Here is a 15,650-nt window from a genome sequence, read left to right on the forward strand (position 1 = left end):
CGCTCAGCGGGAGGCCTGCTTCTCCCTCCGCCTCTGCAGCCCCCGCTGCTTGTGCGCTGCTCGCTATTTCGCGCTCTGACAAATAAAATCTTTAAGAAATAGAAATTAAAAATTAAAAAAATACTTAAATCAATGGAGATACAGATCATTATCCTGTGCCAGAAGAAATAAGTCAAAATACCAATAGGTGATTTTTTCCCCTAATTTGTTTTTAATATACCTAACTTTAACTCAGAAATTTTAAATGAGAATTTCTCCTAAGAGAATGACCCAAACATGGTACAAGATGGTATGTGCAACAATACTTAATATAATTATGTTACAGCCATATTCTAGAACACTATGCAACAACTAAATGATGTCAATATTTATTGACACGAAGGTATGTTTGAGATAAAGGGGGTTATATAGCCATATATATAGTATGATTCCATATTTGTTAGTAACAAAAAACATATGCATGTGTGAATGTGTACAATTCACACACTTACTTATACATACAAGAAGGGGCATATATACCAAAGGCCAGGATACATACCAAAATGTTAATGTTCAGCTACTGACTCTGAATGGTGAGTTTGCAGAATTCTCATTCTTTACCATTTATCAGCATTTCACTTTTCTACTATGAACACCTATTATAGATACAATTAAAAACAAGCATGACTACAGACTGGATGATCACCATATGCCCTTCAGGAGCCAGTATGTGTGCCAGGGGCGGGCGGGGGCAGGGCTTCTCCACTGTATATTTGAAGTACATTCTTCTAAGAACTTGATGTTACTTCTCCTGGCACTTTCCAAAGTGTGTTCCATAGAACAGTTCTACAGGTGACACACACAGAAAAGTTCCATGTCCAAGTTTTCAGAAACGTGAGGTTCAGACATTAATCTGTTCTAATGTTTGCTGTGCGTCCCAGGAGGAAAAGCCACGGAACCCACGCATTCCCAGGACCATTCTTTCACATCCTAGATAGAAGTAACAGGACCTGTACTTAACATATTTTATAAATGCCAACACACAAACCTGAAAAACAAGGACTATTTACATATTTCCATTGAGGGTCTGAAAGCTTCTGGCCCATTTTCCTAGAATGATTCATCTCAAAATAGTCCCACATGTATCATATTTTTGTGGTCTCCAGCTTTACAGTTTTAAATATAATTTGCATCCTGCTGTCAGGTGATTTGGAGCTGAGCTTTTTTTTTTTTTTTTAAATATTTTATTTATTTGACAGAGAGAGACACAGTGAGAGAGGGAACACAAGCAGGGGGAGTGGGAGAGGGAGAAGCAGGCTTCCCGCCGAGCAGGGAGCCCGATGTGGGGCTCGATCCCAGGACCCTGGGATCACGACCTGAGCCGAAGGCAGACGCTTAACGACTGAGCCACCCAGGCGCCCCTGGAGCTGAGCTTTTTAAACTGGATTTCTGTCCATTAGTGGGTTGAGAAACCAGCTTGGTGGTCATAACCTACATTTTTATTTAAAAAATGGAAATAAAACTATCAGAGTTTAGCAAGGGTAAGTAGTGTTTTTATAGAACTTTTGTGTCTGCATAAAATCACATAATATATATACATGTATGTGCTGGTCACAATAAAAAATACAAAAAAATTTGCAATCAAAAAATCTGAGGGGCGCCTGGGTGGCTCAGATGGTTAAGCGTCTGCCTTCGGCTCAGGTCATGATCCCAGGGTCCTGGGATCGAGCCCCACATCGGGCTCTTGGCTCAGTGGGGAGCCTGCTTCTCCCTCTCCCTCTGCCTCTCTTCCTGCTCATGCTCTCTCTCTCTGTCTCAAATGAATAAATAAAATCTAAAAAAAAAAAAAATCTTGAAAGCCACTGAATTAAAGACATGAATTTATTGGTAAATAAGATGAAATCAACACCTACTGATTTCATAAAATCAATACCTACTTATCTATTGATAAATAAAATCAACACCTGTTTCAATACACCCAAACTCCTCCTTGTATAGATTAAGTAAATTAAAAAAGTGATCAGGGGTGCCTGGGTGGCTCAGTCGGTTGAGCGTCTGCCTTCGGCTTGGGTCATGATCCCAGGGTCCTGGGATGGAGCCCCACATCGGGCTCCCTGCTCAGTGGGGAGTCTGCTTCTCCCTCTGCTTCTCCCCCTGCTTGTGCTCGCTCCCTCTGTCAAATAAATAAATAAAATCTTAAAAAGTTACCAAAGCAATACAGCCAGCTAGATCTCTAACTTAAAACAGTACCAAAAGTTTGCTTGAATATTGGGTGCTTAGAGTTTTTCCTCAAAGAAGCTAGAGATCAGGTTCCCAATTAGTTCACAAAACCAATTTAAACTATGTAGCTTCACTATAGTACTAAGGTTACTACAGACTTAAATTTCTCTAGCTTGTTGACTTATCTGTATCTGAGGTTCGATAGATCTCCAAGGACACATTCTCCCACACCCACACCTTGGTCCCAGCACCAAGCAACTCCTTAGAGTGCAAACAGCCACCATTCAACCTGGCATTCCTCAAGTTGTGCTTAGGATTTCAGAGGAATAGTTCAGAAGTTCTAATAGTCTTTGGCAACTGAGGTAGAATCTGGGGCTCTCCAGAACATCTTCCAAATGCTCCAGGTCTGTGTCCCTCCCACCACATCCCAGCTCTGGTATAAGGTCAAACATGAGAAAGACACTTGCTTACCAACAGTTTTTGTGTATGTTTTTTTCTTTTTTCATCTTTATCAATCTTGAGGACAGAGTGCCTACTAAAAAAGAACAATGGTCCACTCTACCTTTTTTCTCAGATCCCCAAACTCCTGCAATTTAAAAATATATATATATATCTATCACTGGCTTTAATGTTGGTAATTGGCTACTGGTAAGATCAGCTGTTGATTTTATCACCTGACTGCTTTTCTCATAAGCTGTTTAGAAATAAAAATTCTATTAGTGACAAGTTTCTCTGCACCAAGAGAGACACGTCAGTGGCCTAGAGAAGCATGGCCTGTGGTAACTCCTATTAAATTCAGGAACTCGGGGTAAACTAGAAGGCCGTTCTCTAGCTTAACTCTCTGCTCTCGTCGATTTCGTTACGTCCTGGGAGACTGTTAAGGGCTGTCCTGAAGAGTACACAGTAGTGGGCAGCTCAGCGACAGCTGCTCGAAGAAGCCCCTCAGCTCCTTGTGTAACACAAACGACTGAAACCCCGTTGTCCCTCCCCGGGGTGGAATACAAACCGCCATTCCTCACCGGATTTACCCCACATGGAACAAATCTTAAGGTACTAAATTCTCAGGTGAAACCTCCAAGAGCCAAGTGGAAACCAGGTTTTTAGTATAATGCTGAGCCGGTAAATGTCTGGCTTTTCGGCTGTAGCAGCTGCTTGATCCCAGCACTCACTGGCACAGCGCCCGTAGCCTCCGGAAAAGGCTGTGTGCGGCCTAAGCTTGAGGGAGACTCCGCACACCCAGCTCCCCCTTCTACTCCTCACCCAGCACACGTCCTCTGGTGTGCCTATCAAGTAGGCACCACCATTTCTGCCGGGCCCCAGGTCCTATACGGAGACTCTGACACGTCTCAGGGGAAACTGGCTACAATGCCATGCGTCTGTGACCGGCGGCCATGCCCTCCAGAGGGCAGACACGCTGATTCATGGCAAACACATGCCCGATTTTCCTGGTTTTACCCCCTTGCTTTTGTGCGCCAGGACAAGTGTGGGGGGTTTAGGTGGGGAAAGGGTTAGGAGTCATTTCAGCACATACTTTTCAGGTTCTGCCAGACAGCCTTTATTACACCGGGAAAGCAACACTAGGCACTAGATCTTGCAAAATATGCTCTGACCAACTCTAAACTCTCTGAAATTAAAAATGCGTAACCACTGGAAAGTTTTTAATGAACAAAAAAGGTAAATACAAACTTTCATATGCAAAATAGATCATTGTATAACTGGCAGCCTCAGAGCCAAGTACTAAATTTTCTTCCAAATTTCAGTGGGGATGGAATGGGGGAGGGAGGGACGTAAATCCTAATGAGTACAAAACTTAATTTCGGTTTTATATATAGAAAAAAAAAAACTTTTGAGGAAAAATAGCTTTTACATTGAAGAGTATCTTTTGACATCAACAGCCCGGGCCAGCCCTTACAATTCTGAGGTTTATACTCAACCAGTATGGGATGAAAATGAAGATTTAGGGCTTACAGTTACTTCAAATGCAGTTTCAAGAGTAGCCAAGCCACCTCATTTCCAGAGAGAGCGGTCTCTTTAGGATGACCACGACACTGTCGTGCAGCCGCCTGGAGAAGCACGGTCCCGCTCTGGCACGGCCCGTGCGGGCGCTGCAGCGTCAGGCTGGCTCCGGAAGGCCCCGGAGCCCTCCGCCACGGCGCCCCTCCCGGCCTCCAACGCAGGAGCTCCCGCTGAGTTGGCAGTTTCTGCTCCCGCCTCAGAGCAGTTAACACTTCCTTCCTCCCCGCACTGATTGCCCTCTGGATCTTCAGCTGGGAGTGGAGCTTGGGTCACATTCCTTTCAAAAATAAATAGTTCAAACAGGTAATTCAGAGTTAACTGTAAGAGCAGCGGCAGACGGCCACTGCCCGTTATGTTTGCAAACGAGTGAGCGAATGAACACACGTGAACAAACACACAGAAGACGAATCATAGAATAAATCCTGCATTTCCCACATTCATAGGGAAAAAAAAAGATCTTTAAAAAAAAAAGAGTTATTAACGAGCGTTTGTTCTTGTGTGGGTTGAACAGTCCAGGCTCTGGGCAGGCACAGGCGTACACAGGGGGTTGCAGGCAGAACGTCCACACACCACGTCAGGACCAGGGTGCAGGCGAGGCCGGCGCGCACGTCCTACAGCTCAGGACCTGTGAGCCAACAGAGGTGATGCACGGACTTCTGAACCCACGACGCATGAGGTATATGGCAACATCCGTCCTCCGTGACACAACCACCAGCAGCTCGAGGGACTGGGCGGGGCACTCTCACAGCAGCTGCTGATGGAGGATTTCCCACACCATCTTCTTCCGGAAGAGAGGCATCTGGTGCTGCAGTCCACAAACGACACATCATATGCCACACAGTAACCCTCGGGGCGCAATCGTGTAAATAAACCGGTCCTTTACAGAAGCCTGGACTCTTTTATGTCATGGTTCAGACTTACAAAGCCATAGATAAGGGGGTTATAATGTTCTTATTAAATTGTCTGTATCAGAAGCAGTTTTACATGTTAAGGAAAATCAAAGCAGGTTGCAGAATTATACAACAGAATCCCACAACTACGTCATAGCACAAAGACGTGAACCAAAATGGAAACACCCAAGTGGTAGCATAATATGAAACTTTTCTACTTACATATACTTACAGAACATTCTAAAATGAACATATTTTGCTTTTTCGAGAAAAACATGAACTCTGTTTAAATAAAGGAAAAAACACTCAAAAATCTCTCCCTGTTTTACCAAACGTTCTACATTGTCAATTCTGTTCAAATGGCAACTTCTGCCCTTCAAATCTCACGTCAGTAGGTTCGGACAGCAAATAACCCCTTGTTATTTAGAAGCATCAAAGAAGGAAATGGCTTGGCTCAATATATTATTCTGCTTTATGATAATCACTACATGGGCCAATTTTCAAAGCAGCAACACACAAGACAAATCCAAGATTACCTGTAACTCAACTAGTCCTCTTTTTGATGAAATCAGAAGTTCACACCCTTGAGGTACTCCTGGTATCTCATTCTAAGATGGATATACCACTTTACTATAAACTAGTGATTTCCTACCTGGAGGGGCCTAAAAAGTCTTAATACATGGATGTGTAAGTTATTTTAAATAGTTCAAAACATATAGTAAAAAAAAAAAATCACACATTTATTCTTAGTAAAACTACTAAAACTAACCAATAAAAAATGCCTTTATTTTAGACTAGAATTGTATTAATTCAGCATGGGAGCCCTAGTTACTTCATATTGCTCACCAGCTTGGAATAGGGTTATCAGTCCTATTCAGTAAGTAGTTTGGTAGACAACATCTACCCAAATGAGGTCTGCTGAAGAAAAATATATTTTAAAGGGGGTTGTCCTGACTCAGTTATAAAAAGGTTGAGAATCCACTATTACAAACATAAACTCTCAAGAGTTCCCAACACACTTGAATTCCCGCTCAAATACAGAGCCCCGGAGAACCTCAAGTAACCAGCACAGAAGGGGAAGGCAGTATTTGTAGTTCTAGCTCAGACCCGCAGCTTACCTTCTCACAAGGCCTGATTTCCCCGGGCTGTCACACACACTCTTACTTGCCTCCTCCTTTGGCCAAAAATATCAGTAATACTCAGGAGCTAGTGAACACTGGAGTTCGGAGATATGCAAACTGCCTCACTGGTCACCAAAGAGGAGGAGAAACCTAAGAGCAGATGCAGTGCCAAACCCCGATCCCAGCAGGAGCGGGGCCACGGCCGAGGGTGACAACAGCAAGAGCGGCGGCACAGGGGCCATTCTTCAGACCTTACTGTGCACCAGGCACCGGGAACCCGCTCGGAGTTCATCTTCTTCGATAACAAGTAAGTGGGTGAGGAGGGGGCTCCACTCACCTGAGTAAATGTGATAGGTTTGTCCCTAGAGATATAATCTGCATATTTACAAGTAAACATTCCACAATCACTCCCATTCAACTGTTGAGGAATCTCCTAAAATATAAAAAAAAAGGGGGGGGGGGAGAAAGGGATAAAATGTCATCAAATACAAACTCCTTTGACTTCTTATAAATATTACAGTGGATAAACAATATTATAAAGGTACTACACAAACACAGTCTTTATGTGGCATAAGAACTCCCACCATGACTGGAGTTCGTGACCCGCACAGAAAATATTTTTCAGAAAGGAAAGGAAAAGCAAAGTGACAATTCCATCTCTTGGCTCTCATACTAAGAAACCAAACTGAAAGTTTATTACTAGGAACAGGAATTCTAGTCAGAATGGTTTCAGAAGCACTTTATACATTTTGAAAAGGGCTAAATATGGCTCAATCAAAACAACTAACCTATTTCAATACTGCAGGGTTTAACTTCTCTAGACAGGAAAATAAGACCACAACTTTCGACTCCCACAGCTACAAGCAGGGAAAAGAAAAAATGCCTCTTGACAGGCTTTCATCAGGATCTTGCTTTGATGGCTCAATTCTGTCCTGAGGCAAAAGCAGAGCTTACTGCAAGCAGTGCTAAAGGCCCCAAAACCAATCCACTTGAGCTAAACTGACACACCCCCCAGGCCTCTGCTGCCCTACCCTTGGCCAGCCCCATTCGCATTCTGGCTGTCAGCTCTAAGGAGCACAAGATAGTAAGAATAAAAGAGTCTGAATCCCCTGCTGGAAAACATTCCAGATGACCAAAGCTCAATTTTTATTCCAAGAAATACAGATGATGATTGTAAAAAAAGAAAAGATTGTCTGAACATGCACAACACCCACACATACGTAGGTAGCTCACACTTTTCTCCTGAGCACAGCATCTCTCACAGAATGGAGAGAACTATAGACTCCAACATACAATTTGTTTTCTTTATTACGTTCCCCATACCAGAACATGGTACTCATCCTAACAGACTCCTTATATCTATGCTTTCCTCAGGAAATTTCAAAGCTTAAGCTTCTAATTATTCAACTTAGAAAGGAAAATCCCTTGAGTAAAGATAGGGGAGCCACTATACACAGGTGAGGGCTAAAACTGAATTCATGCAGCTTACTTTAAAAAGAAGCCATTAGGGCTCACAAATGTATGCATTGTCAAATCCTGAATGAGATTCAAATCTGGCAAGTATAATACAAAGCACATTCACAAAGAGCATACTTGACTCTTGAGGACCTGTGGCATGGGACCTTTCAGACCTAAATAAACAAAATTCCCAGTAAGTAACAAGAACTTTAAACTTTCATCAGCACCAACCAAGAAAAATAGCTGACTTGAGTTTATTAGCTTTTTTTGAGAGACATGCTAGCATATGGTTAATATTTACAATTTGTTTTTTAAAGATTTTATTTATTTATTTGAAAGAGAGAGCGCGAGCACTCACAAGCAGGGGAAGTGGCACAGGGAGGGGGAGAAGCAGGCTCCCCCCTGAGCGTGGACCCCAACGCGGGGCTTGATCCCAGGAACCCTGGTATCATGACCCAAGCCAAAGGCAGATACTTAACTGACTGAACCACCCAGGCGCCCCACAATTTATTTTTTTTTTTAAGATTTATTTATTTATTTGCGAGAGATAGAGAGTGGGTGCACAGGAGGAGGGGCAGAAAGAGAGGGAGAGAGAATCTTCAAGCAGACTCCCTGCTGACTGTGGAGCCCGATGCGGGATCGATCTCACAACCCTGAGATCATGTCCTGAGCCGAAATCAGGAGTCGGATGCTTAAAAGAATCCAGAAAGAAAGGACAAATTGTCTGCAAAGGAACGGTAACTATATATCAGATGTCTCGGTAGCAACAAGGAAACCAGAACACAGTGGACTTATCTTCAGAGTTCTAAGTGAACAAACACTGACAACCTAGAACTGTGCACCTAGAAAAACATCTTTCCTGTATGAAGGTGAAGCAGACACATTTTCAGATTTTCACAAACTAAGAACATTTACTACCAGACGTTGACTAGAAGAATTTTTAAATGATGTGTTTCCAAAAAATGATCTCCCAAGAAAAGTCTGAGATGCAAGAATGAATGCAGAGCCAATAAACTGATAAAGATATAGGTAAATGTAAACAACCATTGTTTATATAAAGTGAAAATGATGTGTGATTCATAGGCCTTTCCAAAAGACAATCTAAAATAGTGGACAGCAACAGCATGTTAAATTGGCAGGAAGCAGATGAGTTGTGTAGCATGGGAATGGGACTGGAGGGAAGGGTTCCCAAGGGGCATAAAGAAGCTCTTGGGGTGATGGGCATCTTCATTATCTTGAGTATGATGATGGTTTCACATGTATTTATCTATGTGAAGACTTATCCAATTGTACACTTTAACTGTGCATTTTTCTTCTGTCAACTACACCTCATTAAAGATTTAAAAAAAAAAGTCAGATGCTTAACCAACTGATCTACCCAGCTGCCCCAACATTTAGATTTAACCAAGAAATAAAGGCCAAAAAGCAGACATCTTGATTAAACGAATTTCTAAAGATTTAGAAGCAGATAATTCTTAAGATGTATACTTCAGGAGAACGCATGCCTAAGGGTATGAGTGAGTGAGGGGAGGGAAGAAGTAGGGTCTACATAATATGCCACAGTCAGTAAAGGCAACAGCACTTCAAATGCAGATGATCGTCACTTACATGTGGCTTCATGCTGTAGTGGGTCCACTCTAAAAGATTCAGATCAATATTTCTTTTGGTCTTACTTTCATCCTGTAAATACTGACTAAAAAAACAACAAAGGAACATATTGATGAATCCCTGTGGAGACTTACCATTATGATTACAAAGGACATTACAAAGGATGTTTAATAGACAGGCTATTCTCAAATCCATCTTCACTAGAGCTTTTTTAAAAAATGTGATTGCTGGGGCGCCTGGGTGGCTCAGTCGTTAAGCGTCTGCCTTCGGCTCAGGTCATGATCCCAGAGTCCTGGGATCGAGCCCCGCATCCGGCTCCCTGCTCAGCAGGAAGCCCACTATTCCCTCTCCCACTCCCCCTGCTTGTGTTCCTGCTCTCGTTGTCTCTCTCCGTCAAATAAATAAATAAAATATTTAAAAAAAATAAATAAATAAAAATGTGATTGCTTTTGGTTTTTAAATTTCATTTTTTTCCTGCTTACAAAAACTGGACATGCCTTAGAAAATTAAAACCTGTAAAATATAAAATGCAAAAGACCTCATAATAGCCACTCCAGCAGTAATTACTATTAATAGTTTGCTGTGTATTCTTCTAGTTCTCCACTACTCACACACAATTTAAAAACATACACTTTATTTTTTTTTTTTTAAAGATTTTATTTATTTATTTGAGAGAGAGAGAGAATGGGAGAGAGCACATGAGAGGGGGGAGGGTCAGAGGGAGAAGCAGACTCCCTGCAGAGCAGGGAGCCCGATGCGGGACTCGATCCAGGGACTCCAGGATCATGACCTGAGCCGAAGGCAGTCGCTTAACCAACTGAGCCACCCAGGCGCCCCATACACTTTATTTTAAAAAGTACTTCATTTTACAACTTGCTTTTTCTCACTTAAAAATAGATATAAAATGTGGGGTGAAGGGTGAAACAGGTAAAGGGGATTAAGAGCACACTTACCGTGATGCACACTGATTAATATACAATGTTCTATAATGGTTGAATCACTATATTGACTACATTGTACACCTGAAACTAATATAGCACTGTATGTTAACTATACTGGAAATTGAAAAAGTACCTAAACTTGGGGTGAGCATGGCATAACTAAAGAATTGTCAAATTACTAAATTATACACCTGAAACTAATGTAACATTGTGTCAACTATACTTCAATTAAAAATTAGAATAGATATAAAACAAGACAACTGGCCTAGACCCCCCCCCCAAAAAAAGCCTTTGCCATGAAAAATGAAAAAAGGAAGACTAATCTAAATTAGACTAAAGAGACATGAAATCCACCTGTGAACTCTGACCGGCTTCCTGGATTAGGGAAAAAAACTATAAAACGTACCTGAGGAAATCAGAACATGAGCCAAAAATTACATGTGACTAATTGCTAATTTTCCTTTTTTAAAATTAATTAATCAATTAATTTGAGAGAGACAGGGAGAGGGAGAGAGAGAATCTCAAGCAGACTCCCCGCTAAGCGCAGAGCCCAGCACGACTAAGCACTAAATCCCACAACCCTCAGATCATGACCTGAGCCAAAACCAAGAGTCAGACGTTCAACTGACTGAGCCACCCAGGTGTCCCTTATGGCTCATTTTCTTCAGTGTGATAATGACATTGTGATTATGTAAGGGAACTTCCTTGTTCCTAAGAGATACATACTTAAGTATTAAGAGTGATTTAAGTTTATCCAGATCTTCCGAGGGTTATCAAATTTAAGCCAGGCATCTCCATTCTCATCCCAACCTTCATGTAAAGGCAACCAGCATCAGTGGTGCCGGGGCATGCACTCTCAGTGGGAGCCATCTTGCCCCCGCCCTCTGGGGGGGAGGAGGGGGTGGAAATTGGTTCTTGGAAGGCAAGAATCTTAGATATTTCAAAGGTTTGTAGCCCTCTAAACCCAACAAACAAAAAGCTTTATTCCTTAGCACAATTCTCTCTTGTCATGGAGAAATTAAATTTTTCTCGGAGGTAATAATGCAAAAAAAATGTCAAGAAAAGCTGAACTGGGAACATCAGGAAAGGGAGTGGGCCTCAGATCCCCACAGGAGGGAGAGGGAGAAAGAGCAAAGAGTGAGGTGTGACAGAAGTATGATTTTTTTTTGTATCCTGTTATAATCAGGACACAAAACTTTGCTGTATGATTTCAGCGAGAACATTTCTATCTATGTGATAATATGTACGTGTCTGCGCACATGTATGTGGGCACGTTTTATATACATCTGAAACAGAAAACACTAGAAGGAAATAACTGTTTTATAAACAATTCGGTGTATCTTATGATTTTTCAAACTTTCTTCTCTAAACTTTCTATTCAAGATAAATAGTAAATAAAAAGGACCTTTTACACCAAAACAATATTGAAAAAGAGAGAATTGAACTAATTGTTGATAACAAATTTTGTCATTCATTTAAGAGGTTCCTTACTAAAGTATCCTTATAAACTTATTCAAGTATCCTTACTAAAATTAAAAACGAGAACCCCCATTTGCTTCCAGTGAGCAGAAGGGGTTCAAAACAGACTGCTCTTACTGAACTGCTTCCTCACTGTGAAATTCATGTCACCACTTTACACAGCTTACTAAGTGGCTATGCTTTAAAGGCAGGTTTCTAGCAATTACTATTTGAAATGGTTGCCTACAAACCATACGCTTTAACTTAAAAGTTACCTCTTGGTTCTGAAATGAACCCAACTATGGATGGAAAGCAGAGACATGAGTGGGTTTAAGAATTCGAGGAATAAGACCCTAGTTAAGAGTTCCTCAGAACATTCAGAATAATGTATCAATCCTAAAGAAACCTAATTCAGGGGCGCCTGGGTGGCTCAGTCGGTTAAGCGTCTGCCTTCGGCTAAGGTCATGATCCCAAGGTCCTGGGATCAAGCCCCACATTGGGCTCCCTGCTCGGCGGGAAGCCTGCTTCTCTCTCTCCCACTCCCCGTCCTTGCGTTCCCTCTCTCGCTGTCTCTCTCTCTGTCAAATAAATAAATAAAATCTTAAAAAAAAAAAAAAACAATTCAAATCACAGGATTCTAATAAGACATATTTTATATTATAGTGCATGACAAACCTGTTTCCACTGATGCTACTAAATAAGAGTTCTCAGTTAAGATCAGATATTAGGGGTTTTTTTTTATAAGAAGATGAATTCAAGTCAATTCCTGAACAACTGGGAGAATAGCCTTCACTAAACATTAAACTACCATCCACCAGAGCCTCCCTGGATTAAATACAAGATAGATCAGCTAACAAGGGCATAATGACACAACAGTAAAGTTTTTCAGCCTTTACTTACAGGAGAATCTCACAGATCCTGTGGCCCTTTTGTCCCATAGAATCCAGATATTTAAGACACCTTTTTCTTAGGTCTATCACCTACAATGGAAAAATACAATATCCAGAAACATCTTAACCACAATAGAATTTTATTTCTAAAAGGAAAAGCATCTTTTAAAAAGTCAATACAAGTACCAACATAAATGGATTTCTAAGACACATTTTTTATAAATTATCACAGATGATATGAGCTTCATTTCTATAAAAGTATATACCTCTAGTCCCAGAGAAAACCTAGAAACTTACTCACCAAAACATTAGTGGTCCTCTCAAAGTGATGAGATTTTTTGTTCTTGTTATACCTTTACTTTTCTATAATAAATCTGTACCATCTTGTAAACAAAACTAAAGAAATCAGATAAAGAACTCATATGTGTACTAAAACTCTTTCCTGTCTTCCTGTATGCCATCTAGCTCTGTGTGTGTGTGTGTGTGTGTGTGTGTAATTTAATCTTTTGGGGTTTTTTCTATTTTTTTTTAATTTAAATTCAATTAATTGCCATCTAGCTTTCTAAGTTGTTCAACTCAAGAACCAAGAAGGGACTCTACAGAGTATGCCTTTATATGTACTACTGGATTTTTAACTGGGCAGAAAAGGGTAGCCTTCATTAGTCAAGAAAACAGCCATTATACAGACACCAACAATTAACCCTCTCAACTCACCACCAGGCTCCAATGTACCTTCCGATGAATAGGCACCAGAATAAGTTCCTGTTCAAAGAGATTGACCCCTTTGGTCCATCTTTTCACTGCTTGGTAACCACCAGACTTTAATTTGGGATAGAAAAAAGTACTGAATGCGTGAAGTGCTGGATACCCTTGTTTTTTGTTTCTTTCCACCAGAAGATTCATGTAAAAATTAATGACCTGTAATACCAAGGGAGTAAACGTCAGAATGTGGCAAGTACATTACCAAAACTAAATTTCTACCTAAGTAAGGATGAATTAGAAGGTAAGAAGCTTGTACTAGAGATGGGGATGAAAGGATTGTTTACAGCATAATAAGGAAAATAAAAGATAATGAGTGAAAAATGGGAGGAATTAAGGAGTGAAATTGTACTTTTGAAGTATGTGAGTAAAAGAGCCAAGGAACTTAAGGAGAAAGTCTGCAATAATGAAAAGGTGTATGCAACTACATCACATGAAAAAAATATGCAGAAATATTAACTAGAATTGAATTTTACTATTCATAAATTTTACTATATATAAAAAAATATTAACTGGAAGAAAATATACCCAAACATTAATATTTTGTTTATTTTTGAGTGGTGGCACTTTTGAATGATATTTTTATTTTACTTTTCCTGTACTTTCCAAAGTTTCTATAATAAATGTATAGCATTTATAATGTAAAACAAAAATACTAGTTTTATAAGAATGTGTTTCTATGTCATTAGTCTGGCAGGGATGGGAAGGAAGGCAAAGGGGGAAAATGCAGGGACTTTGGGGAGTTAGAGAAAGGACCAGCTAGAACATGTACAAGAACTAAGAGCTAGTTTTAGCTAAATATGTAAGGATACAAGATGACAATTCGGCAAATTTTTACAGTTATCACTCAAATAAAGAAAAAGACACATTTTATATATACATGTGTGTACAGTGATCAATCTATCCCTTTATTACTGAAAAAATAAAATGGCTCTTATAAGAATTCCTCTAAAATAAGTATCGCTTGCTGCTTCCTTCTATTCATCAGCTACACCCAAGGTTTATAAAAATGTCACTGAGGGGTGCCTGAGGGGCTCAGTCAGTTGGGCGTCTGCCTTCGGCTCAGGTCGTGATCCCAGGGTTCTGGGATTGAGCCCTGCGTCGGGCTCCTTGCTTGGCGGGGAGCCTGCTTCTCCCTCTCCCTCTGCCTGCCACTCCCCCTGCTTGTGCTCTCTCTCTCTGTCAAATAAATAAATAAAATGTTTAAAAAAAAATAAAAAATAAAAATGTCACTGAAGAGGTGCCTGGCTGGCTGAGTCAGTAGAGCATGCGACTCTTGATCTCAGGGTCGTGAGTTCAAACCCCACGGTGGGCACAGAGCTTACTTAAAAACAAATAAATAAATTTGTAAAAAAAAAAAAAAAGTCACTGAAGACTACTAGTAAATGAAGTGGTGGATGAAACAAAGCACCGATGCAGAAGAGGGAAACATGGCTAATTAAAGGCAGCAAAGAATCAGAATTGACCACTGTTTTAAGTTTTGAGATGTTTCTGTTTTGTTTGTTTTTTTTTAAGATTTTATTTATTTATTTGACAGAGAGAGAGATAGCGAGAGAGGGAACACAAGCAGGGGGAGTGGGAGAGGGAGAAGCAGGTTCCCCACTGAGCAGGGAGCCCGATGCGGAGCTTGATCCCAGGACCCCGGGAACATGACCTGAGCCGAAGGCAGACACTTAACGACTGAGCCACCCAGGCGCCCCATGAGATGTTTCTGTTTTAAATGAAACCAAAAGCTGCTTTCCCAACCCCTTATAATTAGGTAGAAATCACTTTGGTTATAGATGGTAAATGGTTAAGCTTAATAACAGAACAGGGGAAAAAAGAACAACTTACTTCATCATTGAGCCAGTGGTAGTTCTTCAAGGTCTGGATATCACCTCGAGTGATTCGCAACTTGAAAGCGCTACTTAGGACCTCATCCTGTGGGCCATGACCTAGGGCATTACTGATTTCCCTTTCCATGTCCTGAATTAGAAAGTCCAGAGGATGTATTTTAAACAGAACCACAATCAGATTTCAAGAGTCTGAGGCTAAAACAAGCTTTTCATCTCTATAATACAAAGCAGTTTTACTAATGGTTATAAAAATGTTAGTTCAATTACCAGCTTCTGGAAACAATAATCTGGCAATAGTATTTCCATTTAAAGTATAGTTTCAATTATCTCACTACCATTTATTGAGCACTCTGAGCCAAACATGGTACCAGATCCTTGCTAGCAGGGAACCCAGGGGTGCCTAACTTCCTAGCCTTTGCTCCTTTCACAGTACTCTTAAAGTATTTTCACACTTTCCTTATTTACCTACTAAACT

The 15,650-nt window shown here is 40.8% G+C and overlaps 1 protein-coding gene across 3 annotated transcripts in view; it reads right to left on the bottom strand.

Annotated features, from left to right (window-relative positions):
• Positions 1–3,730: 3,730 nt before the first annotated feature.
• Positions 3,731–15,650, bottom strand: part of SENP2 (SUMO specific peptidase 2) — a 32,197-nt gene continuing 20,277 nt past the window's right edge. For all 3 annotated transcript variants that reach the window (XM_036084705.2, XM_078068180.1, XM_078068181.1), the window contains exons 12-17: positions 15,174–15,305; positions 13,296–13,499; positions 12,592–12,671; positions 9,293–9,377; positions 6,564–6,659; positions 3,731–5,020 (exon numbers count right to left, since the gene is read on the bottom strand). In XM_036084705.2, coding sequence (XP_035940598.2) covers positions 4,958–5,020; positions 6,564–6,659; positions 9,293–9,377; positions 12,592–12,671; positions 13,296–13,499; positions 15,174–15,305 — 660 coding nt within the window. In that variant the 3' untranslated portion in view covers positions 3,731–4,957. The remainder of the gene's footprint in view (positions 5,021–6,563; positions 6,660–9,292; positions 9,378–12,591; positions 12,672–13,295; positions 13,500–15,173; positions 15,306–15,650) is intronic.

This window comes from Halichoerus grypus, chromosome 1 (genome assembly GCF_964656455.1).
Source record: "Halichoerus grypus chromosome 1, mHalGry1.hap1.1, whole genome shotgun sequence".
Taxonomy (NCBI): domain Eukaryota; kingdom Metazoa; phylum Chordata; class Mammalia; order Carnivora; family Phocidae; genus Halichoerus; species Halichoerus grypus.